General features: G+C 36.7%; 1 protein-coding gene across 1 annotated transcript; it reads right to left on the minus strand.

Moving 5' to 3' along the window:
• itga2b (integrin, alpha 2b) lies at positions 1-27,280 on the minus strand. Its single transcript, XM_041231643.1, has 30 exons — positions 26,963-27,280; positions 26,740-26,870; positions 25,044-25,147; positions 24,193-24,358; positions 23,579-23,628; positions 23,347-23,392; positions 22,631-22,756; positions 22,268-22,312; positions 21,082-21,125; positions 18,530-18,595; positions 18,346-18,398; positions 17,152-17,363; positions 16,237-16,422; positions 15,508-15,553; positions 14,409-14,516; positions 13,989-14,044; positions 13,710-13,861; positions 12,585-12,716; positions 11,505-11,572; positions 10,592-10,739; positions 10,412-10,504; positions 8,729-8,808; positions 7,862-7,942; positions 7,331-7,436; positions 6,543-6,695; positions 5,747-5,860; positions 5,010-5,123; positions 4,581-4,682; positions 2,952-3,074; positions 1-1,770 (listed from the first exon to the last, which is right to left on the minus strand). The coding sequence occupies exons 1-30, from the start codon at positions 27,145-27,147 to the stop codon at positions 1,702-1,704; spliced, it is 3,159 nt and encodes a 1,052-aa protein (XP_041087577.1). The 5' UTR covers positions 27,148-27,280; the 3' UTR covers positions 1-1,701.
• Positions 27,281-27,662: the final 382 nt, after the last annotated feature.

A 27,662-nucleotide genomic window follows, 5' to 3' on the forward strand; every position in this document is an offset into this window, starting at 1 on the left:
CCAGCCACATTCCAAAGTTGGACCTAACCCCATCCCTGCCAAACTTAAATTCAAAACTTTTCAACTTTATTTACAATTGCAAAAATCTGCCCTATTTAGTACACACTTGCATTCAATATTTTTTTAAACTGTACACACAATACATTATTTACACATGCAGGGCTTTTGCCCTGCCACAGTCTGCTTTACCCGTCACATGATTTAAATAGAATGAGGAAGGCTGTTCACTCCTGGCAGTGAGGAGTCTCCAGAGAAGTCTGTCAGATTTAGAGAAAAATGGTAATAATTCAATTTTGAAGCAGCAAAACCATTTAGAATGATTGCAAACACCATAATATAGTAAGGGGAATGTAACAAAACAAGCAGGTTTGTGTCCCAATGTCTTGAGCACACCACATCAACAACATTTTCAAAAGTGTGTCTCACGGCACAGAAGATAAAGGGTTTTAACCAATAACAAGCTGTGACATTAATCTTCTGTATAATTAATTAGTCCATGATATTGCTTGCAACTACAAAACCATCACATTCACCCTAAACACTTGCAGCATACCAGCAAATAATTTACCATTTGCTCAATATGGAGAGTGTATTTCAGTTACCAGTAGAAATATTTCAAAAGCACTACTGTACTTTGGTAATATTCTCAATAAGCAGATATATAATGTCGGTTTATCCAGGTCAGTCTCTCACACACATGTAAGAAGACTCCCAATTGTGTCATTCTAGAAAACAATGAATTCTCACAGGCTTTCTTCAGTCCATCAACACAATAGAAGTAGGATTAATATCAATGCTAACCAGCATGCAGCGATGATGGCTATTGACAATATCTTGTGGCTTAATTAGCACTTACCATTCTAAACTAATTGTGACCACAGGGGTTTAATAGCAAGTACAATCAACTGTTTTGCCTGTTCAAATATGTTAGAGTCACTCTTTGGAAACCCTTATTTTTGTTGTACACAAAGACCAGCTGCATAGTGACTAAATAGGATAGAACATGATGTAATATTATAAGTCAATAGAAAATCTGTTAGATAAAGTGGAGTCTAAGTCTTAACAATCAATATACAGTACAAATAATAGTGATGGAAGTGACTATTGTATAATTTCAGATTAAAATATTTTAATATCATTTAGAATGCATCTTTAATTATCTATCAGTTCTGAAGATTATTACATAGTTTTTATTTGCTAATATGCGAGTACAATCACAATGCCATTTTGCACTAGAGATTAGCAGTCATATCAACCTACTGGATTATTTAATAAAATTCTAACAACGCTTTAAACTAGCTTATATTTAATGAGAATTAAAAAAAAAAATAAAAAAAAGGTTATTTATTTTGAACTGGTGGTAAAACCACCTTCAATTTTACAAATTCGTATTGCAGATAAAGTCTAGTAGTTACCTAATTGTTGTGGAGCATCACCACAACACACACACACACACACACACACACACACACACACACACACACACACACACACACACACACACACACACACACACACACATACATATATATATATATGTATATAGACTTAATGTGTGTTGTCATTAGTATAGAATCTCTATATTCCCATTGAAGATCATACAGGTAGGGGAGTTAAAATTCAAAAGTGTAAGGGAACAAGCTTGGCCATGGGTGCTTTAATTTTCAGTTGTAAACTGCATCTCTGCATCTCTCCATACTCTCAATTCCCCTCCGGATTGAGTTCTTCACTACTGTCATTCGGAGGCCGTGTTCGTTCAAAGAACCCAATCTGAAAAAAAGGACGATAACAAAATGTGCAGTACTTTCTCTCACATGTAGTTTCCAGCTTTTGGAATCAAAAGTACCAACTACGGTTCCCACAGTCCTCGGCAGCGTATAGGTTTTCTTAGGAGAACATCAGTTAGACAGCTGGTTGGGGTATGTTTTTTTCCTTTCAGAATGCAATGAAATGGTTGATGTAGTGACTGAGCTTAAACAGACCCAGCTCAGCTGTCACAGAACTTACAGTGGTCCATAAATAGCAATGGTATTCTTATCATATACATAGGTAATGGCGCAATGGTTTGAATTCAAACAGACGTCAAGTTGTTATGTAAACACAGGAATTTAGTAGACTATACTGGAGAAGATGTAGTCAAAATACTATCAGTTTTACGAATAGCTTACAAGAGAAGTTACTTTTAAAAAGTCTATTACAGTTACAAGTTACTTGAACACAAGTATAATGAGAGTAATTACAGCAACTTATTACTTTTAAAAAGTCAGTTACAGTGTATATTTAAGTAATTTTTTAAAAATAATTGTTTCACATAAAATGTAATCCGTTCCCACATTTCGTTACTTGTCCATAACTGAAAAATGTAATCAGATTTTAATAACTCCCCAACACTGTCCAGTAGCCCTCCTAATTCTAAGGAAGCTGTGTTCTATAAATACTGTTATAACTAGGATCCAGATTAAAAGTTGGTAACAAGTTGACTGTCAGATGTCTGTCATGGGATTTGAATCATCAAATGAAAGCACTAACTCTGTAAATGCCCCAGTAAAAACGGTAGCATGTAACAGTGTACAGTTACAACCATTGTAACTGTAAATTATGAAGAATAAAAGTAAATGTAATTGACTATGGGCAGTGGCCCATGCAGTTAATCTCGATATTATTGGCCAGAGAATTAGACTTTCAGATGAGAAGGTTGATAAATGTCTCATTGAAGACTAGAGGAATCATATAAATGTAAACCTTTAAAAGGACTGGATAATACTTGTCAAACTGTCCGGCTTATGTAATTCCTTCTATAGCTACTTCAAAACCACTACCCCGCTGGTCACAGGGGATTCTGGGTAACAGAGAAACGGTCTATTCAATAGTAAAAGTGTGAAAAACTGGTGTTAATATTTTATAAGTGCTCACATCCACACCTTTCACAGGAACTTCAGTATAAACAGTACCTTCCACAAGATGAAGATGAGGAGAGACAGCAGGATGAGGCCTGCAATAATAGCCACAATAATCCACCAGAGAGGCACTTCCTTTTCACCATCTGGAGAGATCCACACAATCTCAGTAAGGGTCTGCAAGACAGCCATCAGTTAGAGTAGTTGTTTCCATGGAGCTGAAGTGGACGTGTTTACAGCTCTGCAATGTTCTTTTCATGAGACTGAAATGCTACCTCGTTGTAGTCACTTTGTCACATGATTAAAAAGTAGAATGCTACAAATGTCACAACACTGATGAAGATAATTTGTGGAAAATTCTTCCTCTTTTGAATTCCTTATTTACATTTTCTTTACATTGCTTTTTAATGGTATTTGTATTCATTCTGAGTTGTTCTGGGCTCTGTTGTGCAGTGAAAAAATTAAGCTGACAAATGTTTTTTTGATGCGAAAACACTTTATATACTAGAAAGGTATACCTCCAATACAATCATATAAGCACAGGATTTAAACTGGCTTTGGACAAGGCCTCAGTACAGCTCAGTGCATACGTACAGAGTCATTTCGAAAGAGATGAAAAGACTAACAACTTTACGATGTTCGATACTTATACCTTTCTAAACAATTGTTGACTCCACTCCTATTTGTCTTACTTCTGTCCAGTGATAGGGGTTTCCACTCTATCATTGCACACTCCCTCTGTGGGGGGAAGGAGAGGGGGGGGCGCATACCACGTTGTACCTAGCAGGGCACATCCATCTTGTCTTTCAGTTCCCCTCCCCGTCTCACACTATCTCTGCTAATTTCCTGCCTTTTGGCATTTAGCTCAGACACCTATCTGTGACTGAGTCTATAGGCAATATAAAACTACCCGTAGCTGGTTTTGCCGATGAGAAATGAAAGAATTTGAAACTTACACAATACTGCATAGAAACTCAATATAAAAGCATATTAAAGCAACTGAATTAAAACGACTATAAAAACACATTCACACACAATTTAAACATAATGATTAACTTATAATTAAGAACATAATTAATACCACATGCAGAAAGCTATCACTAAAGTTGCTCCAGTATTGAGTTGATTATATAACTATTGATTATTTGTTTCTCTAAATCTGCCTCAGGATTTACATAGCTTTGAGATTCTCTGGAGAATCAGACTAAACACCCTTACTCAGTCCCATCAAATCATGTGACAGTGTGACCTACCTTTCAACTCTTCCAGCCCCACCTATGTAAATGCAATGTCTATATAAATGCAAAGCGGGATGGATGAATTGAAAAGTGACACTCTCACATGATTGGAATAAAGTGAGGAAAGCTGTTCAGTCCGGGCACTTCTTCAAACAAACTCAAAGCAGGTGAAGGCAGATTTACAAATAAATGATAAGAACTCAGCATTGGAATAACAGAACCTAGAATGCCTCAGAATGATATCAAACGCCATAAACACTAAGTGTAAAAAGGCAATTAAAAATATGTTTGAAGCTTCTATTGGGCTGAAATTCCACATGAAGGAAACATAATTCATTTAGGAACTTACTGATGTCTTACCAATACCTGGCATTCCGAAAATGTTAATCTGTGAAGGAAGTACCCTTGCACAAGACCAGTATTATAAGACAGGAGTGTATCTTACCTCTGCACTTCCACCTGGGAGCACCTCAGGCTTGATCTTGTATGGCATGCTGATCACTCTGTAAGAAGCCATGGACTGCAGAATGAAATCTTCAAAGGGCCTCTTACATATAAAAAATGGAATTCTCTTCAATTATATAGAAATATAATTTATGAAATGATAATAAGTTTAATACCGGTAAACTACTGTACATGTATAGTTTTGAATACTGCTTTTGATGCAGATATAGGTCAGCATGTTAATCATTCTTGCACTGGTTTATATTCACAACTGAGTGCTGTTAAGGCCATGTTTGCAATGTGTCAGTATTGTGTATGGCTCTTTGCATGAATACTTTGTCAACATAAACCATGGCAGAGTGTTCTTTGTGTTTAATTTATTAAATTGGGGTTGTATCACATTTGAAGATCCAGTGGGTCGTCTTCTTACCGCCATGAAGCTTTGGACCCAGAGTCGAGACATCACCCTGACGACAGCACTCTTGCCCCTCTCCAGGTTAGTCACCCGACACCTGAAACTCACACATACCGCATGGCTGCAGTTCTAGAATATGAACAAAAACAGAAATAAAGACACCATTTCTGAAGCTTACATTTGAACTGCCAGCCACAAGCAGCCTGCTTGGTTTTTTTTTATTTTTTATTTGTGAACACTAAAGAACTAGGCTGGAGGACATAAAGTTTATACAGCTTTCTAATTCTGTCACAAAAACACATATATTTGTCATATTGGCATATATATTTAGCTGTTTATAATGCATGTATACTATATCTGATGTTATAGTCCAAGTACTTCGACCATATCAACAGTAAATTGTCATCTACTATGCTTCACTGTATAATGGCTTCACTAATTTACTATTTTTAATGTACATTCAAATGTTTGTTAAACTATGCTATGCAATGAACTGTGTGAAAGTGGTTACATTGTTTCATCCTCTGTCACCCTCTTGTGGTCTATCTGAGACATCACATTAAAATATGTTATACCAAAATACCAAAATGTTTAACATATGTAGCCTTATAGGAAAGAAGTTGCCATGTTTATGAATATGCTTTACGATCACTCACTATTCTTTACAATGCTTACCTATGCTCTATTACACTTTGCTATGGTACACTTTTCTAAGGTATCATTAAGAGCTAGAGGATACGGGTCTACAGTACCACGTGAGTTGGTTCTTTGTGCAGTTGCTCTGGTTCGTCTACTTCTCGTTTATTGATATTGTGAGGGTTGAAAGCTATGGATTGGTTCAAAGCAGTGTCTGAAGACTTCACAAGCTGAATTTAAGAAGAAAACAAATGCAAGGTTAGTCTCCAAGTCACTGGGACTGGAGTGCATGAATATTTCTTATTCCAAGATAACGGCAGTAATTGCCTGTTCCAGGATCATTTGCACTCCCACCCTTTTCCTTTTTAAACTTGTACCTTTCTTTTGCCATGCTGTAGAGAAAAGCATGTCATACAAGTTGATTACAGTCACTTGGCTTCTCTGCAATGCTGCTATGGAAAACATCCCTATCCAATGTAAAGGATGCCATTTAGTGTGTCCCTGTGAAAATGCTGTACTTGACTGTTTCTAACATGATCTCAACAATGGAACACTTCCTGAAAACAAATGGTGCCCATACCATTACCTTTAACTGAGGGTTACAGCACACTCTATGGGAGAAGTCCTACAATTTTGTTGCATTTCATTTGGAGCCTCCCTTTACAGTGTCATTACTCTGTGGTGAATGGCACAGTGATAGATGCACTAACCGAAACATTTGTCTACTTGACTTACTTTTTTTTATTGACCTTATATGTTGTGTATTTTGAACTTGGTGAAAGGTTTTTCCACAACAGCGCCACCAAGTGGACATTATACTTTATAATAACCCTCTAAGTATCTAATAGCACTTGCAGCCTTGGATTTTTACATGGCAGTTTTTGTATAAAAGAAGAAAAAAAAAGTTCATACTTTGTAATGATCGATGTCAGGCGAGTCTGTTTCACACTTCAAGTTCTCCTCCACAGCATTGCTAAAGACATACAGAAAGATATCTCCATGGAGACGGGTGGGAAAGTCCACCTCTATCCTGGCATTCACTGTCCCTGGGCCTTTGTTGTGCAGCTTAAAAATAGAAGTTTACACACGTGCCATTTTAGTGAGTACACTTAAATAAGAAGTTGAAATTATCTAGGAAAAAGTGAGGTAAAATTGAGTAAAGATAAATTTAACAACCAGTTACCATCCCCTGTATCTTTTTTAATACAGTTTGCAGTGGTTAAGTAAGTCTGTGTGAAGCTGCTACCATAAGTTCAAAGGCTGCTCTACAAATATATAACAGGTAGATCAACCAAAGTGGCTTTACAGGATAGAAGCAAGAGCCAGCGCTATCCAGCCTTTGTTTTGCTGACAATATACTGCAATAAGAAAGACTCAGAATGATTGCAAACATCACAAATAAAACTAAGAAAAAGCAATATGTGGCTACTTACTCTAAGTTAATTAAGAAGACTAATTTCACTATTGACTATATTAGTAAAGATGTTTATCTGTACTCTAGTGAATTTGCTCTATTATTAATCATGCTTAGAGTGTGTACATTCCATTCTATACCATGGTTGACTTTGGTCTTTTTACCCTACTGACTATATGCCTTATTGTATTTAGGTTATCATGCTTAACTGCCCCATGATATACTTTCACCATTTTGTTAACCAGTAGACATGTAGTTTTTCATTTTTTTTTTTTGTTAAACTCACTTCATAGATATGTTCAATCTGCGGACCAATGTCCTCAATTGTTTTAAGGTCTGATTTTGGCTGCCATTCCGCTATTGGTAGAACACACTCAACAGGAGAAGAGCCCCTGAAAAGAAAAATAAACTCAGTACAAATTCGGGGTATCCCAGCACCCTTATAAGTCACACACGTTTGGGGGTTTTAATTTTTGAAAAAAAATTAAAGCTGCAGTTATATATAAAAGCACACAAACAATAATACATACTTGCAACATTTTACCAAAACTGTCCTTAAACACGATTAAATGGTACATGCTTTGAACTTAAGTCTCATTACTACCACTCTACAAGCTGCACCAGTGTTACTACCACGCCCAGGTTGCCTAAAAAGCCAACTTACACATCAAGCTGAACTGCAAATACAATGGGGGTGCATTAGCTCAATACAGTACTTCCTACAGCTGGAGAGAAGCAGATGTAGAGTGTGCCTATGAAAATAAGGATCCATATCAAATTGATGTTTCATGGTTTACAAAAAAACAATAACTCTTACCCACGCATTTCCAGCGAAGCCACAGCACTAACATTGACCTTCAAATTCGCCACATTGCTGTCTGGGTTGTGGCTGTTTTTACTAAAAAAAAAAAACGAAACAAATAAAAGCTGGAGCTACAAGCTTATCATCTTGTTATACTGACTGCTTTGTTTTTCTCAGACTTTATTTTCACTTCGTCTCAGGCGAAGACCACATATCCTGCCCTACTGCTCTGCCCCCTCATTCACTTCCTGTGCTTCAGGTAACAGGACTATTCCTGCCCCCTGAATGGACCTAGGCTAGTTTTTCATATTGTTGCAGTATCGAATACATTAAGTATCTTTCATCATTTTCTCTACTTTTACATTACTATTTACAATGTTGTCTATAGCTGAGTGGCACTAGGTTTCTCCAATATCAATTTATTTTCATTGTCTTTTATATCAGTCTTTGAGTGGCTTTGAACATTATTTGAGCTTGTCAGGGGAATCTTAATTGCCGGGTACTCAACAGACGTCCTCATTCCACTCAAACCATGTGACAATGTAACATTCAGCTCTGCCTGCTTCACCTACTCTATCTGTAAATAATATAAATAACATTATTTGCATGAAATTAGGTCTGTTTAACCCTCCTGGCACTAGTCTTCAGACAACCTCAAAGCCAGGTAAAGTCACATATAGAGAAGAATTTGAATTACTCAATATTGAAGCAACAGAAGCCAGAATGATGCAGAATGATTGCAAACACATTCCAATAGTAAGAGGAATGTAAAAAGCAATTAAAATGCCATTTTTAAAATGTTCCTGTTGAATTGAAATATAGTAGCTCCATTGTCACTGATAATGGTACATTTTAAACTAAGGAAAGTAGAAGAAAACTTACCTTTTAACCTGCAGTTCAAACAAAACACTGCTTTCCACCTCATCTAAATAGCTGACACTGAAGTTGAGACCCACCTTTAGCTAGAGAAGGTAACAGATATTATGTGTTAGAACAAAGTTATCAACACTATTACTAAATGTATATCACTGTGTACTGTCCTACAGTGCCTCTTGTAAGTATTCACCCCCCTTGGATGTTTTCACAGTTTGTTGTATTACAACCTGAAATCTTGATGCATTAAATGGGATTTTTTTTCCCTTTGATTTACACAACCTACTCAACACTGAAGAGGCAAGAGAATTTTTATTGTGAAACAATTGATGAAAAATAAAAAAAAACTGAAATGTCTTGGTTAGATAAGTATTCAGTCAATACTTGGGAGAACCACCTTTGGCAACAATTACAACTGCGAGTCTTTTGGGGTAAGTCTCTACCAGGTTCGCACATCTGCATCTTGCAATATTTGTCTATTCTTCTTGGCAAAATTGTTCAAGCACTGTCAAGTTGGATGGGGATCATTAGTGGACAGCAATCTTCAAGTCTTGCCACAGATTCTCAATCAGATTCAAGTCTGGGCTTTGACTGGGCCACTCTAGGACATTCACTTTCATGTTTTTAAGTCACTCCAGTGTTGCTTTGGCTGTGTGCTTGGGGTCATTGTCCTTCTGAAAGGTGAATCTCTGTCCCAGTCTTAGGTCTTTTGCAGGCTGAAGCAGGTTTTCCTCAAGGATTTGCCTGTATTCAGCTCCATCCATTTTGCCCTCTACCCTGACACGTTTCCCAGTCCCTGCCATACAAGCCAGATTTGTGGAGTACCTGAGCTATTGACACATGGACAGTTTCTCCCATCTCAGCCATGGAACGATGTGAGTCTTTCAGAGTTGTCATTGGCCTCATGGTTGCTTCTCTGACCAATGCCCTTCTAACCTGGCTGTTCAGTTTGGGAGGATGGCCTGTTCTAAGCAGATTCTGGGTGGTGCCATATACCTTCCACTTCTTAATGATGGACTTAACTGTGCTCCAAGGGATATTCAATGTCTTTGAAATCTTTTTATACCCTTCCCCTGTTCTGTGCCTTTCTACAACTTTATTCCAGAGCTGTTAGCCTTCATGGTATTATCTTTGCTTTGATTGCACTGCCCAACTGTGGGACCTTACAGAGACAGGTGTATTTAACCTGAAATCATATGAACCACTTTTATTGCACACAGATGGACTATTTAACTTATTGTGTAAATTCTGAAGGCAACTGGTTGGACCTGAGCTTATTTAGGAGTGTCATAGCAAAGGGGTGAATACTTATCTAATGAAGACCTTTCAGGTTTTTATTTTGAATTGATCTGTTTTTTCACCCCAACCACATTTTTTCACACATTGAAAGTGTTGAGTAAGTTGTGTAAATCAAAAGCAAAAAAATCCCATTTAAATGCATCAAGATTTCAGGTTGTAACACAACAAATTGTGAAAACGTCCAAGGGGGGTGACTGCTTCCTATAGGCACTGTATATTATGCACATAACACGAATTCAAGCTATTTCAAGAAAAATGTGCTACCTATAAACAGGACTTTGAAATAAATGTTCTCTGTTTGAAACATTATCACTGGTCTATAATAAGTCTTCAGCATAAAATTAGTGTGAATCGTTAAATATATTGGAGTCAAAAACCTTGGTTATTATTTACCTGGGACCCCTGTTTCATTGGGTTCCCCAAGTCACAGATCACAACTACAGTGTCATTCTCCTTCTTCTTGGTGCAGGTCAGCATTGTGAAACCCTGATGGACAGAGTACATATCAGATCTTTGGCACTATAAAACCAACCTGCATGTGTCATAAAAGAAAGATCCCAAACAAGCACATACCTCTCTGTTCCTCAGAACTCCCTGGAAGTGTGTATGTGGGGGAGGTCGGACACAGAGCTCCGTCTCATAGGCTCCCTCTCCCTGGTTCTCTGCATTGACAACCAGCAGTACTGGGTTCTCAATACCTATGAGCAGATGGGTCTTGTCCCTGGAAGCAAAACAGGGAATCATGTTTACTGTTGTGTGCCAAAAAAAGAAAGTAAATCCTGTCTCATAACTTATTGTAAATACATCTTATGCTTCATGAAATTGTACTGTAAAAGTAGTTACGATATCAAATCGAGTCCAATGATGGTTCTATCTGCAGTCTACAGCTATGTTTGCATCACCCTGTAGAATTAACCAATTTTGCTTCATAAAGTCAAATGAAACCTGCTCGATAATGTAACATTATCATATTGAAATACAAACCGCTAGTAGTTTTCCATATGCTTAACAAAAAACTGTCAAAAACAAAAGAAAATTGACATTTCAAATTATGAAATACTGTACTTCTAACATGGCTTTTATGATATCATTTTGTAGTTTCTTTGATGTTATGTTAAATAAAATTATCATAAATTTTATTTATATATATATATATATATATATATATATATATATATATATATATATATATATATATATATATATATATATATATTATATTATTCTAGGTGATGCGAAACTTTTGGCCATAGCTGTAAGTTTCCGCTTTCATACACTTTCTTTACATGTTTTGTCCATCACATTTAATTCACTGATGAGAGCGCAAGGGCTTTCTGGACGACTGTTGAACTGTTTTGAAGATCCTGAATGGTACCTGACAGGACTGATGTGGTACTCACAGATAAACTGAATTGTACTCGAGAGTACCGATGCAATACTCACAGATAAACTGAATTGAGTTTGAGAGGGCCAATGTGATACTCACAGATATGCAGACAGTTTCAGATCTGGAATGCAGACATTGTCAGCGCCACAATCCAAAATTATCCGAGTCTGAAACATACAATTAGGGTTTAAGGTGTAAAAGAGCTGTAAGATTGTATTAATTGTAACAATTCTACAACTCTCCTTAGCTGTTAGAAAAGGGACATCATTAATTCTCTCTCTCTCTCTTGGATTGGATAAGATTTTGTAGTTCAAAGGTCCCTTTGTTTTCTAAGTGTTGTTTTGGATTTTGAACATAGAAACCAGGGGTGCGTTCAATAGGCAGAGCGCTCCAGAGCTCTATATGGCGCTTTCTATTGAATGACCTGCACGACGAGAGCGCTTCGTAATGATAGCTAACATTCTGAGATTACTCACTTGGCATTTCAAAATGGTGGTTGTACAATACTAGTGAGGGAACTGTGGTGTAATTTCCAGACATACTTTTTAACCAACATATCTGTGTGCATTCTTTTCGTAAAAAAAATAAATAAATTATAGTTTGTTAAATTAACAGCATAATTATTTGACTATTTTTGCCTCTATGTGTATGCATGTATCTGTTTGAAAACTCACAATCAACATTCGAACATTGGAGGTAGCTTGCTGCTCTTCAGAAAAAGTTACTTATAGGTCGTTACTGACTTTTGATCAATCCTCAATGACAGGCATTGAAGGTTTTTCGATCGACACAGAGTCCTGTAGGATTAGACCTACAGTTTTTGTTTTGTTTGAAGATATGTACGTCCAGTTTGCATGTACCTATGTTTTGTACTGTTTGCGTTGGATTTTCTTTTTGTACTGGAATGAAACTGTTTTTATTGAAAATTACCTGTGAGACTGAAGTTATTACTAAGAAATTATGGACCTTACAGAGCTTCAACTACATCTTCAAATCTGACAGAACATGTTATCACAGGATTTAAAGGGCATGAGTGTATCTTCAGTGCCAGGCAGTTAGAATTCCCTGTGCAAGCTCACTAACAGACACAAAGAATGTTCTAATAACTCAGAACAAATTATAGACCCTAATTGGATTTTTTGTAGAGTGATGGCTTCATATCCAGTGAAGACTAGTCACCTGTACGGCTGTTGCCTTCTGTCCATGCAACACTGCCAAGGGAGTCTTCGACCTTTGCGGGGATGACTCAATGAGGGTGTAATTCAGGCTGATGATAATAGGACTCAGCTTGTCTTTAAACTCTGATTTATCCTGAAAGAAAAAGATGAACACTTTGCTGATTTCAATCAGCGACAACCAACAGGATCTGTGAGACTATTGTTAGGCTAAGGAAAACTTTGGTTATAATATCCTCTTTAGATAGCTTGGTTGAATGTTAGCCAAGAGTATTAGTAGATATGTTTTAAAAGGAAAATATGCGTATGCTACAATATGCGATTCTTTCAAATCTGCACACTTCAAATATTAAAGAGTAATAAGGGTTGGTTGGTTGATACTTTTGTCGCAGATGAATGTGATAGGTCAGGTGAAGACAGCTTAAAAAGCACTGCAGATTCACTATTTGCTGTATGAAGCCCCTTTGACTAAACAGCTGTCATTCATATTTTAAAAACAGACTGCATTTGCTTAACAAGTTTTAAAAAAAAATCAAAAGTTGTTGGTACATCCATCCTCTCAACCAACAGAGAATCCAAAAGTGAGAATGTTATACATTAATTAGAAAGATGTGGGTATGTGACAGTGAGAGATATTTTAAATATTTTAGAATGACAGGTGAAAGGTTTGACGATCTGTTAAACAGATTGGGACCATTGCTTCAAAGCAAAAATGCACATGTGATGCCAGTGATACCTGCAGGAACATTTGCAGTCACACTGCACATAGCAACTAGCAATTCCCAGCAAAGTGTGGCCGCAGGCTTTTCTCCCCTGTCCTTTTCTGTTTTGTTTTCTGAATAATACACACCAACGCTGTTTCTATTATTTGAGCATCTCTATATTCTATAAGTGAGAGGTTATAATGGGGATGTTTACAAACTTTTTCCATTAAAAGTTCCCCAAGTCTTGCTCCATGATAGTAAATTACAGGTACATTACTTAAACAGTTGTAGCAACAGGTGGGGACACATAACGCTATATTTTTCAGAACCCTGCTAAAGTCAATGGACGTCCTACAAGATTCAATGAATTATTTTGTGAGCTACAATCCCTTTCAGCCCTTTTAAACACGCTTATCTAGCCTCACCTGGAGATACGCAGTAAAGTTCTTGCAGGCAAACCCCTTGTCTCTGTCGATGAAGAGAGAGAACACGTCTTTGGGCTGGTTTGAGTCCAGAAAGAGCGTTCGTCTCATACTTTTCCGTTTTATCCGGTCTAGCTGGAGTTCAGAATTCAGGACTGGGGATGTGAAGGAAAGAGGAACACATTTACTGTAAATTTGTTTTGAATTTCAAAGGAGTAATAATCAATTCAGTTGAAATTCCACTCTCATGTGTTTGAAAACAGCGATGTTCAATTACTGTACCTATCTGTTTTGGAATGCTCCGCCCGGACACAGCGACACATGACATGATGATAAAACTGCAAAGTAAAAGGTTTATCAAAATGATATTAGTCCACTGAAAAACATCAGGCTCAGTAAAATCAAAATCAAAATACCACTTCTAATACTACTACTATTACTTTGTGCGGTTCTAACAGCAATTACTCAAATGCTTTTTTTCCCCTCCCATAAGGCTGTTTTGAAGTGCTTTCATGAGTTAGGGAGCTGTTCTTTAGTTCTAGTTGCCTGCCATATATATATACAGTATGTAATGTAGGGCTTTTAGTGATGGTTTAGCTAGCAATAAACTACTATACAGTAGGTGGTGCTGGGTCTTACTAGTATACAGACACCATAATCTCCTTAACTTCTTTACGCAGACTTATCAAACAACAGTCGTACCAGGAGACTGCAGTGTTGGATTGTGGCAGTTTACAGGTCTTGGTGTCAGGATTCAGAACATCAGGGTAAAGAGTGAGTTTGGCTTTTGCTTTGATAACAGGCTGTGATCTGCAGAGATCAAAGTGTATATTAATGCAGGATTTATAACAGCATCAATAGACTGTGACAGAAAGACAATGATTCTTGGTGGTAAATCTCCCTCCCGACCTGTGAGGGTGCTAAGTAACACGAACAGAGTACTCTGGACCTCCTGACCTGACACTTCGTTCCGAGGGTTAAAAGGAAGTAGGTCATGTAGAAAAGAGATGGAGCTTCGCTAAACTAACTCATTGACCTGGAAGATAAATAATGTGGCAGCCACGGGTTACAGGAGAGACTGCAATCATTTACCAAGGGGTCATGAGTGACGGTATAAATAGGGGTCGAAGCGATGTATTTGTTCCTTCGCTTTGGTTACAAGAAATAACCCGGAAGGGCCTGTGCAGTATTGTGATAACGTATCGTGAGTGAGTGCTTGTTTTGTCTTGTCTATAATTGTTGCTTGTATAGTAATAGACAGCTAACACGTTCCGGAGCTGTCGCTAAGGGCCAGCACAAAACCAGGAAGAGCACTACACTGTTGTCACACAACTAACTGTATCATCCACCACAAGCTCTCAGCACGCACCTGGGACTGGTGACAGTGTTTGTACATTGTGGGAGGGATAATCGTGTTTATTGTTTGGGACTGCAAACCCGTTATTATTTACCCCATGCACTACACATTGGTGTGTATTGCCAGGGATCATTGTTTGGTCACCAGACCTGGATTGTTTAATAAAAGTACTTTTCTAACTGGATTACAAATCTCTTTAATTACGCACTCCATCACTCTTGCACCTGTACACAATCAACCACTTTGCCACACAGACCTATGTACATGTTTATTATTTGACAAGTGCAATCTTTCTGCCATTCACTCGCTTTGCCTTAAGTACACTATTAATAAACAAACATCACAAATGCTCCCATTCACAGCACAGCACAACCAACCACTACTTTACCATCTCCCTCGCTTAAAAGGATCTACTCCGAAGACTATTTTAAAATGCATTCCTACCTGTATACAACAACTTTGCTGATCCCCCAAGCGCCGACGATCAAATCTACAAGAGAAAAGCAAAGTTTCACTTACAAGGAATTTAATACAGAAATGATCATTGCACATTTGGAACCCTGGTTATCTGTAATATAACCACGTAACTGAAAAAGAAACAATATGTGAAACTGATGACAGAAGAATAATTCCCTGATCGAGCCCAACATTTTTCTAACAGCATATAACTCTTCCAGACACTGCCCTACAGAATCACCTTGAAAATGCACCATGGACATGTCATCAAGGGAAAACCCAAGACCTTAAGACTGAATATCCGCTGTAGTGCTAGGACATAAATCCAAAAGGCTTTTAAAACTACATCTGCAGCACACCTCCATTTATTGCACTTGTAAGTTAACAGTTATTTCCCCATAAAAGTGGGACTTTCTCCCATAATTTGACTTTTAGAGTTTATCGTATAAAGTCAAATGACTCAAGTGCATATGTGTACCCAGTTTTTGAACGAGGACCCACATGATACAAAGTGAATCTGAAACAACAAGAACAGTACATGTGTTAAGATATTCAAACATGCGTCGAGTTGCTTTTTAATTACTGAACTGAGTTTTTTTTTTTTTTTTTTCCCCACAACAGATTTAATTGTTCAGTTGATTATAGGTGCTTGATTAAATAATTGGACTGGAATGGATTGTTGTAGTTTACAAAGAGGTTATTTTAAAATGGCTTTACCTGGATAGCCATTGGAGTCAATATCTGACCCCCCTCTAAGGGAAAACCCAAAGGCTGCAGAGGTGCTTTGTTTGGGGAAAGGGCTTTCCAGGACCTGGGTGTACTGAGGATTCACTCCATCACTTTGACCAGTGAAAATGAACACTCTTCCTTCACTGCCAGAATAGGGAGCTCCCACTGCAATGTCTAACAAAAATGAAATAAAATACATGCTACTTCTACTACAACTACCAATAGATCATTCACCCCTGCACTAGAGGCAATTTTAACCAGGACAATAAAATGCTCAATAGTGCTAAATTTAAAAAATACTAAAAAAAAAAACATAATTAATAGTATTTCTCAGTTTACAGCTTAAATCGTTTAATAAAATGTTTTCAATAAAAAGTAGCCTTCTTTTAGCAGTCATATTTATGTTTTTACTTTCTTTTTCAAATTATAAATTAATTATCACACATAGAACTAATGTGGTTTACAAAACATTACGATAATAGGAATGATGACATTTATAATATATAATATGATAATCTAAACATTCGAGGAAATATGAAAATTAATGCAAAATCCTTGTAACACAGGACATTTTGGGTTAAACATTTAAAATCATGAGTCATTTGTTTTCGCTTATCATGTTTACATATTTTACAGCTTGAAATGATGTACTAATCATGGAGAATATATGGATAGAAGTATAACAAGAACAGCAACAATCAGGGACAAATTATATTTTATTTATGTGACTTCTAGTACACACAGAGATTACTGTAAAAATATTTATTAACGGTATAAATCTTTGTAACCAAAAAGCTGCTTAACAGCACAACATTTAATAGAAGATTCAACTTCATTTATTATCTTTAATTGCATAAGTGCCAGCGACAACAAATTGTCCCCACAGCAAATTTAACATATTACCATTATAACCATCTTGATCTATGTCTCCAAGTGTGGCTATAGCACTCCCAAACCTTCCATACACATCCCTTCCGGTGAGTGTCAGGTCTGGCTTGGGAGAAAAGGCTGAGCCCTCCCTCTGCAGGAACAGGTACACCTGTCCCACCTGGTGCAACTTGTTGTCAGGCCATCGTTCCATGAAGAGGGGAGCACCAATCAAAACGTCATCCTTGCTGGTAAAAAAGAAAGCGGAAAAAGCTTGCCATTTTCCACCATGAATGGCCTCTAATCGCTTGTGACTCCAAATTGTTACTGTTTGCTTTTCAGAAAGGACAAATGCAATCAATAAAGTTTCCAAGTGTATTTTTCGTTTTTAGAACTGTGGTGTGGGTTTCAAGGAAAGTTAAATTGTGGATTTGCCAACCCTGCACTGTAAACAACCCTGCTTGACCTTGATTATTAAGTTTGTTTTAATTCACAATTTAGAAGGTCCAATTATGTTCACACACCACAGCCATTCCCACAACAGCCCAGAAGAACTGTACATCTATGTCCAAAGATTTTGCATCACCTAGAATTTTATTTGAGACATAATAAAAAAACTAGAACTGCCAGGCAGTTTTACGGCTTCCAAGCTCAGTATCAGCTGGAAATTTTGGCAAGCTGTAGCACTGCAGCACAAGTCCATTTATTCAGCGCTTGTCAGGTGCATCAGGTCCAATTTATTTTCACACGCGCTGTTTATTTTACACATGCTGTTTAAAATATTTAATTAAGAGTAAAACAGGTTTAAAAGGCATTGAATCGCAAAAGGACACTAAGTACTGTACCTCCAGACAAGCCCCACCCCTTGTTCGCTGTATTTTTCACATACCTCTTATAGACCTGCATACTGATAAATCCTCTCCTGATCACTTGTTTTATCACCAAACCCCTCAATAATGCGATCCAAGTCATTATTTTATTACTATAACATCTCAAAAAGCTCTGCAAATGTCAGTGATATTCTTTGAGCGCTGGATGCAGAAACAGCTATCTCCTTTGTTATCTTTATGGTGCATCAGGCTATCAGATACACTTTTTTTCTGGCTTCATTCGGCTCCTTTCGGTCTCACTCGTCCATTGAATCCTAAAGAAGGACTTGATAAGAGCATAGTGCAGCTTAAGTAAAGTAAAAAAAAAAAGTAATTTAACTCATAACAAAATATTTCTCACCCATCATTGTTGATGTCAGTTACAGCAACTGTATGCCCAAAGTAGGCTGTTATCTGAATGAAGAACAACATAGATAAGGTTTGGTCTAGTAGTTTAGATTTTTTTTTTTTGTCGGTGGAAGTACAAAACAATTATTAGACAATATTACATATTACTATCCTAAATTTGCAATCCAGTGGCTTACCTGTGTTCCAAAAAAACTATGGACTGATGATAATGTATATGTTGATTGTCCATTATAGATTTTGACCTGTAAACACAAAACACATGAAATACGAATAGTGTGATATATAAATTGGTGGCATTAAATGTCTTATCAGTCAAAATTGAAAAAACATGAATATATTTTTAGGTTAAAGCCTGGTAGAGGCAGATTTAGGCCCTGTCCACACTACATAACTAATCTTGAGAACTGTACTCATTTTCTTTTTAATTAATCCAGCTCAACTCATCCAACTAAAGTAAATTTTCATGTTTAGTCTGGTTTAATGCTTACAAACACTGTTAAAATAGTTCCTAGCAACGCAATGGACTGTGGAACTTAATATGGCTTTATCCCCCCAGTGGTGGTGTTTATCCTGCAGTGGCCCCATGCAGAGCTTGATTCCAGGGCTCCTATTCCCTATTCTTACCAGTTATATACTACGTTACAATACCATGACTTTCAAACATGGCAACAGCACTATTAAACGCATTGCATTTACAACAACAATCGCAAAAAAACCCCACGCACTCAGCAACAGTTAGAAATGAACCTTTTGTGCTTTCGTAATGACAAAGTCTGATTATCTCGTCTTTGGCAAATGTGGCGCTCAATTGATATCTGCCCTAGTCCAGTCAATTTTAGAAAGTAAATACTTTTTTTTAAATTAATTTCATGTTTAGTCAAGAAAAGCATCTCTTTCCTGACGCTACTGAGACAGGCACAGTCAAAAGCAAACACAAGTCAGTAATACTGACATTAGGATACAGGTCCAGCAAATTTCCCTTGTAGGTGTAGTCGAGCATCACAAGAGGCGATGACGATACATTGTGCATTCATTTTAATTTGTTTCAGGGTTCATTCAAATACACAGCCCTACATGTGTGAGACACTATACATGTATTCCCCTCAAGTTTGCAGCAATGATGGCAGGCGCTAGCAAACATTGTTTGCAGTGTGTCGAAATTAGTTCATTTTTAAATATCTTATCATTTTTAGCTTAAATTGTGGGAGGTACTTGGCACATACGGACATGAACTTGCGCATGGCTTTAAACCCCAGTATGTTGTGTTTTTTCTATGTATGCCTCATGGCATATAGATAACAGTAAAATGACTAATAAGTCATTCATTCTGGTGCAGACTTGAGGTGAATATAAGTTTTTTAATTGAGCCACTACAACAGGGGCCCCCTTCCTGCCTGGGGCCCTATGCAATTGCACGGGTGGCGTGTGCCTAAAACCGCTGCTGATCCTTCCTTGCACTGTATTTTAACTGTACAACCTGGCAAATATGGGGCCCATGCCCACGGAAGACAACGCTTCTTAGCATGAACGTTATGGCTTTGTCTGGTACATTTTATCATAATGTGTGTGTTTCATTTTGAATTCTGAATTCATTGCTCCTTTATTTTGCCATCTGATCACGTTGCTCCATGATCCACCATTTTGCAACAAGCCTCAGAAATTGTACATGGTACAGCAGTATTGATAGTCATTCTCAACTCCTTCAGGCATCTGTTCTGAGTACTGTATATGTGTAAGGTCCACGCGCCTTAACCATATCAGAAAGCATTTTGGGATATTGGAGGATACACGAAACATGTACCATAGTTTGATATTACAATGCCGTCTTTTCTGACAAAATGCACTACCTGATGCAATCGGTGTTGCCAGATTGAGCGGGTTAACGCCCAATTGGGCTGGTATTTTTTTTTTTTTATTGTGAAATTAAAAATGGCTTTTGGACTACTTTTGGGCATTTGTCCTGGATATATTTTGAATACTTTCAAAGCCTTAACAATATTTTTAAGCAAAACACTAAGCTGTATGGGTCAACCCTTAGTGTTTACATCTCTGTTGCTAAATATTGAAACATTATGGATAGCGTGTGACTTAAGGCTACAAACATATTTTAATTTCTGGCAACCCTGCCCAGAATGCACTTTCTTAAAGGCACAGTCTGGTAACAAGGAATTATTGCAAATGAGAATTTGTTCTCAAGGGTTTTATTTGATTAAAAAAAAAGGAATGATTGATTGATTTCTATTTGAGGTGAATGTTTACTAAGCACATAACGCACAAAAAGTGTAATTGCTATTTGTTACAATAGGGAATGACATCAGAGGTGATTGTTATGTCACAACTTGCACTCCTGATTGGGCAGATTTTGGGCGGGTTTTCAGAAAGAAGTGGGCAGGTTTTTGTAAAGTAGTTGGTAACCTCTGATGCGATCTAATTAGAACCAGACTCGAGACTACCCCCTGAGGTGTTCGCGTACGGTATTAAATGCTGCATAGTGCGGATGCTAACTGCATTTAGCACCTTTGTGGTTTAAAGTCAGTGTGTACAGGGCATTTGAGACAAATTGTAACAACTTAATACTGAACCCAGAACCACTCAGATTCCTAACACCATAAATAGTAAAACATTACATTGATAAAAACAATCCAATATTATGATCCATCCATTTTCAATAGATTTAAATACCAATGCTATGGAAAACAACAGTACTGTTCAAATGGTCCATACTTACAGTGCCAGCTGTGTTTCTTCCATTAGGGGTTCCTACCACATAGTCTGTGAAAGAAGAGCTGTGGTATTATTACCAAAGAGAACATACACAACATATTTAGTTAATTTGATTAAAAAAATGTATTATTGTTATTTAGGCCTGCTTGTTGTACCCAAGCTAAAGTGCACCTCGCTCGGCGAGCACTCTTTTAGCTTCATGACCCTGACTCTCTGGAACTCTCTCCCAGCTTCAGTGTGTGCAGCTCCCTCAGTCGCTCCCTTCAAATCAACTCTCAATACCCACTTGTTCTCTCCTGCTTTCAATGCTCTTCAAGCCTGATATCTGTTATTAGCTGTTGTCTAAATTGCTATTTCAGGTTTGTCACTCCATCTTAATTGTATGATTCTGTATGACACACGCATCCACAATGTTTAGAATTCACATCCTAGCCTTGTATTTAATGTATTATGCCTGTATTTAATGTATTTGCATTGTTTTTTGCTCTTTGTATTTAATGTACTATGCCCTTTATTTCACTGTATTTAATGTATTGTGCGTTGTTCCTCATTATCTTGTAAAGTGCTTTGTGGTGGTGGCCCACTGTGAAAGGCGCTATATAAAATAAAGATTGATTGATTGATTCTTGATGGGTGTATCTCAGTCATACAATTATTCATATGTTATTAGATAATTAACTTAAAGTTACTGTACAATGTGTATTTTGTGTGTGTGTGTGTGTGTGTGTGTGTGTGTGTGTGTGTGTGTGTGTATATATATATATATATATATATATATATATATATATATATATATATATATATATATATTGTTATGTCCTTAGAGTGACTTTCCAATTAACTTTGCAATTGAAAAGCAATTCACCCCCTACTTAAACAAATTCTAAGCCTTTGACTATGGCTATGGGCCATATATGCATTAGAGAAATGAAACCATATGAAAATGACAAAGCATCAGTATTGTTCTAAAACCTAATATCTAATGGTTTACACAATCTTTTTATGTCTTAAATAACTGAAGCAATGCCCAAATAAATGGCCTCTCTTTAACATGCATACTGAATATATGCAAAGGCGTCAAGGTCACTATATTAAATACATTTGTATTGTATTTTGTATATTAACATGGAACTGAACTTCAATTAAAATGTTAATTGTGTATCATATTTAATAAAGCGATAATGCATTACCTGGGACAGAGTCTCCGGTAAACTCTCCCACAGCGACAGAGTAACCTGCAGGAGAAGAAAATAAACCACAAACAAAAAAGAAACCACATTATAGGGACTCAGACTTTGAAATGATATTAACATTAGCTATTTTCCACTCAAAATATATAAGTTAAAACTAATTGATTAATTATTAATCACACAAGTTAGCGGTAAATGAGTAAGTTAGCTCTATATTCAATTAAATCTTAAAATAATTAAAGCATAATAAACACCACCAAAGATACAAAATTAAATCACATGCTGCTATTAATCAATTAAAACAGATTCTACCTATATATAGCAGATTTTAAATGCTGTCTTTAAGCTATAAGTATGTCTTACCTCGGTAACCATCATATTCACCGTACTGATCTTCAGCAGTTTTAGTTTCCCCTGCTACATTAACTATTGGTCCCCTGTTGATTTGGCTTTCAAAGACTTTTGGTATGTTTGCTGCTATGGCCTGGCCTGCGGAAATACACAGTGTGTTTATGTTTAAGTATTTTAGAAAAGGTTTAAATGCACACAGTGTGTAAAAATATACTGGGTGTTACATGCTTATGGGATTACACGGGTCTTGAGAGATAATCAAAATAGACCCACAGGCTAATATTTTTAGGTCTTAAGCATAAAATTTCCACTAAAAATTGTTGCTATGAGTTGAAAGGCTTGGTTAACATGTTTTATTGCCTTGTAACCTACATGAAAATGCTCTTGGGTACTAGGGCTCAATAAGGCATTAAACAGTGCTTATGTTTGAACACAAGAGGGCACTGTGCACATGTATTTGCAGTAGTTAACAAGCAACCCATCTGAAAATGTAATACAGTGCATGCAAAGTATACTGTTTTATCACAGATTTCCTGTTGTGTTAGAATAAATTAGGCCTACTTCATAGAGGTTTATCTTATAATTATATCACATTTAGGTGGTATAGAAAACACCACTCAATCTGGTACAATCGGCACCTTAGTCAGATTGATCTGCTCCCTCAGCACCTAAGAAGATAGGAAAAATAATTTGCTATATTTTCAGTGGAACAAAAAAGTTGTATTTACCCATAAAGTAAAACGCTCCTGGTGCACCAAGAACGATCTTCCCATCCTAAAAAAATATATAAACAATACCAGAAGGGTTGTGCAGCAAATTCAGGTCTGACTTAGAAATTATATTTGGTGCAACTACAATACTTCTCACCAGGTGGCGCTAGTCAACAGATACAAAATTATGCTCAATGACGCTGAATAAACCGTAGGTTCTCTTGGTATTTCTAAATGTATGATAAACTACCTTGGTTATGTCAGAGCTAAATCCAGTTTCACAGAACCGCCGGTCCCCGTCTGAAAATATAGAAATAAAAGCATTGACAAGTGCTGAGCGATGGCTCATTTCTTTGTAAACAAATAACATAACAGCAATCTCTATAGCTAAACAGCTAAACCACTACCAACTACAGCATGAACATCATTTTAAATATTTGTTTAAAGGACAACAGCATTCATAAAATGTAATAATTTTTTCACACTTGTAACTAATCACTTTTTTCTCTGGTTCTTGATTTTTACACAGTTTGGAATGTGCAGACATTTCAAAGACAGTAATACAGATGAAAAGCTGTTGCTGCTGCTTCCTTAGGGTTACCAGACATCCTGAGAAAAGCTGGGACCGTCCCAGCTTTCAGTCAGAATTGTTTGTCCCGGTTTGAAACAGTACAATTGTTAAATCGTCCCAGTTTTTCTATTTTCTATTTCCATTTTTACAAAACTGGGCTGGAGGGGGGTGGGCATTACAAATGCTAATAAAGCTAATAAGAGATAACACCATTTCGTTTTTTGTCTTTAATCCAGCAGCAAAATGGCTCAGCTTGCTTAAGAAGGAAATGGACACTTCATGTTGTTACTTACTGTAACCGCGATCTTTGTAGTACTGCTCAGTTTTGTACGAACGGCAAGGGGAATATTCTGCATAGGTGCCAAAAGACATGGCTGCAACATGGCAGTTTCCAACGGGGGTTGTTCCTGACTCATCCTGACCCTCAACAACGTTCCACTTGAAGTAGGGAGCACAAGCCTGCAACCACCCCCCCCCCCCCCAAAAAAAAAAAAAAAAAAACATAAAAATAAAACATACTCTTGGAAATTGGTTTTGGGAGTGCAAAACAATACACTTATATTTATATCGCAGTGTAAGTTCCTTCTGTCAAACATGTCGAATATAATTAATGTCAATGTCACCCTCTGAATGTTACCACCACACTGAATTGTCCCAGTTTGAATTAAGTGGGAGTCAATGAGGATAATATCCTTTTAGCTATTGTCACATTACGTTTAGCTCACATTTATCAGTCATACAACTGATTTTTGCCCTGCTTCATATTGTTTTGGGAAAGAAAAGCATACCATTATAAGGGTTTTACACATAAGTAGGCTGTGATATAATTATAAAGATAGCATGCAGAACAATGTGTATGTTTACAGCTCATGTTTACTTTTAATAATGAACACTATTGTAGTCAATGCAGTACTATTTTTCAAGTTCCACAGTAAAGCAAGCATTTTTCTTGTATCAACACTTCTACTACTTACCACAATGTAATTACTGTCTGATTCTACTACTTACCACAATGCAATTGCTGTCTGATTCTACTACTTACCACAATGCAATTGCTGTCTGATTCTACTACTTACCACAATGCAATTGCTGTCTGATTCTACTACTTACCACAATGTAATTGCTGTCTGATTCTACTACTTACCACAATGTAATTACTGTCTGACCTGACTGTCGCCCCCAACCACTGATTTGATTGGTTAGTCTTCAGAATCACCATGCCACCCCCATACTCATATTCCTGGTCACCTGTCCAATAGGGAATTTGTTACAAGAATATTGAATAGCTATTAATGAATGAAAGACTATTCAGATATTATTATTATTATTATTATTATTATTATTATTATTATTATTATTATTATTATTATTATTATTATTATTTATTTGGGAGACGTCTTTATCCAAGGCGACCTATAGGTTTTATAGGGCAGTACAGGGTTACAATGCAAGATTGATATTTAAAAACAGTATAGTTTACAATTGCAACTGTATTACTAGAATACAACATGAACTAGGATGTTAGGATTACATCATTTATATCTACAATGGCATAGCAGTGCAATAGTGCATAGCTGAGGATCCAGTGACGTGGTGCTAGGTTAGCAATCCAGGGCATAGTAGGAGGGGTAGGATCAAGAGATCTGCAAGTGCAGTCTAAACAGATGGGTCTTGAGGAGGCAGCAGAAGGCAGTGAGAGACGGAGCAGTCCTTAAGTCCTCCACTAGATCATGTAGTAGTTTATAAATGTATACAAATCCCATGAGCATGTAATGGCACTTTGCAGTCATGAAATTAAACAGTCCAATATGTATAATAGTATTCATTTAAAAAAAATATATATATAATTAAAAATTAGCATTTATTAATCATGAAGTGTTTTATACTTAATGCATACGTTTCTAATTGAATTAACAGTATTTTCTTTATATCATTCATAGTATAATTATTATGCAGCAGTCAATTTGGTTTCTCTATTAGAGTTAAGATTTGAAGGGTTTTCTCAGGTTTGGCCACTGATTCCCTGTGTAGAGTGAAATCTGGTTATGGAGAACTATAAGATGAATTACAAGTCAAGGGTTCTCTTAACGTGTCTTAGACGACACCATCTCACATCACTTTCTGCTTGTCTGAAATAATTATTAGTTATGCTATTTATTAAGTTCATAACTTAAAACAATCTAGACGTAAAAGTATATACATATAAATAAAATCAAAGTTTTTGAATACTATTAAATAATATTGAAGGTATTTATTGAAACATTTGCTTTCAATAACAGTTGTATCTTGTGATGTATTTAAGACAGGCTATGGCATACCAGCATATTTTAGCCTGTAGGAGCATTAAATGCCATTCTTTAGTTATAAAAATGTTACGTGTTAAAGGTGTTCAAATGACTAAAACACATTCTCCTTTTGGGTGTAAAAAAAAAAAAAAAACAGTACACTGAGCAAAGATGGAACCAAATAATGGACATATTTTGAAGAAAATAGAAAAGGTAAGGAACTATTCAGAACAATCATTTCCTGTTTATTCCTTCCAGAAAACATTTATTCACTTTTGCTTCAAAATACACCTCTAAAATGAATTCATGTCATTCTTCACATCTTTCATCCCTACTAGCTCAGGTCATATTCATAGAAATGTAAAGACTTTAACGGTTGTTTTAAAAGCTATTCCCTTACGGTAATCAGTGCTTTGAAAATACTAACCCTCTCTTAAACAAAACATGCAAATGTCTTTAATCCAAATGATTAAGAAAAAAAAAAAAACAGTTAGTGAATGAAACATTCCTGTAAAGTTTACAAATAGGTTCCTTTGTTTTAGGGTTCTCCCTTACTTTTGGTATTGAATGGCATGATGTCACACAGACCCCCGTTCTCTGACCAGGGGCAGAGGAACACGGCTCCACTTTCAGTCACACCAGGCTGGCTTGTGTTTGTCTTGGGAGCCCCCACGACAATACTGGCACTTAGGAAAAAGCACATAAAGAAATGCATGAGGAAACATAAGATGAAAAAAGGGGAAACAGAAAAAAACAGATTGAAAATAATAACACTTACTTCCCTATGGCTGGTAGATAAAAATCCACAGAAAATCCAAAATAACTTCCTTCAGGTCCTGAGTATATAGTAGGCTTTTTTACGTCTAAGTTTATAGCACATGACTTACTGAGCAGAGCTGTGTATAACATAAGGGCTAAAACATTTATTTGACAAACAAACCGTTTTCCAATTGCTCCTGCCATTTGTGAAACTCAGCTACATTAGCGAGTGTCTTACACACAGCTTAAGTTTAAAGTGCTTGGAAGTCTATCATGAACTCCCACTCTTCTTGATCACAAGGCACTGTGGTTTATCAGCAGGATTTCCCTATTAAACTGACCAGCACAATTATAAATATGCTGAACACTGATACCCTACCACAGTGACTGGCATGTACTTATCAATCTAACCTGCCATTGACAAGTCAGTGCGTCATATGCATGTCACATGATTCTAACACTACCGATCAGTGTTAATATAGGATGGTGAATTGATCATTTTCACTTCACTATTAATACAGGATTCTTCAGTCAAATCTAAAGCAGAGCAAGTGAAAGAACATCTGTCTTTGTTTTGTATCCATTACACGAATGCCCATTTAATTCTTGTTTTTGTAAGTGTAGCTGTTAAGAAAATCTAGCTCCTCTCTCTCTCTCTCTCTCTCTCTCTCTCTCTCTCTCTCTCTCTCTCTCTCTCTCTCTCTCTATATATATATATA

This window comes from Polyodon spathula, chromosome 28, assembly GCF_017654505.1.
Source record: "Polyodon spathula isolate WHYD16114869_AA chromosome 28, ASM1765450v1, whole genome shotgun sequence".
Classification (NCBI taxonomy): domain Eukaryota; kingdom Metazoa; phylum Chordata; class Actinopteri; order Acipenseriformes; family Polyodontidae; genus Polyodon; species Polyodon spathula.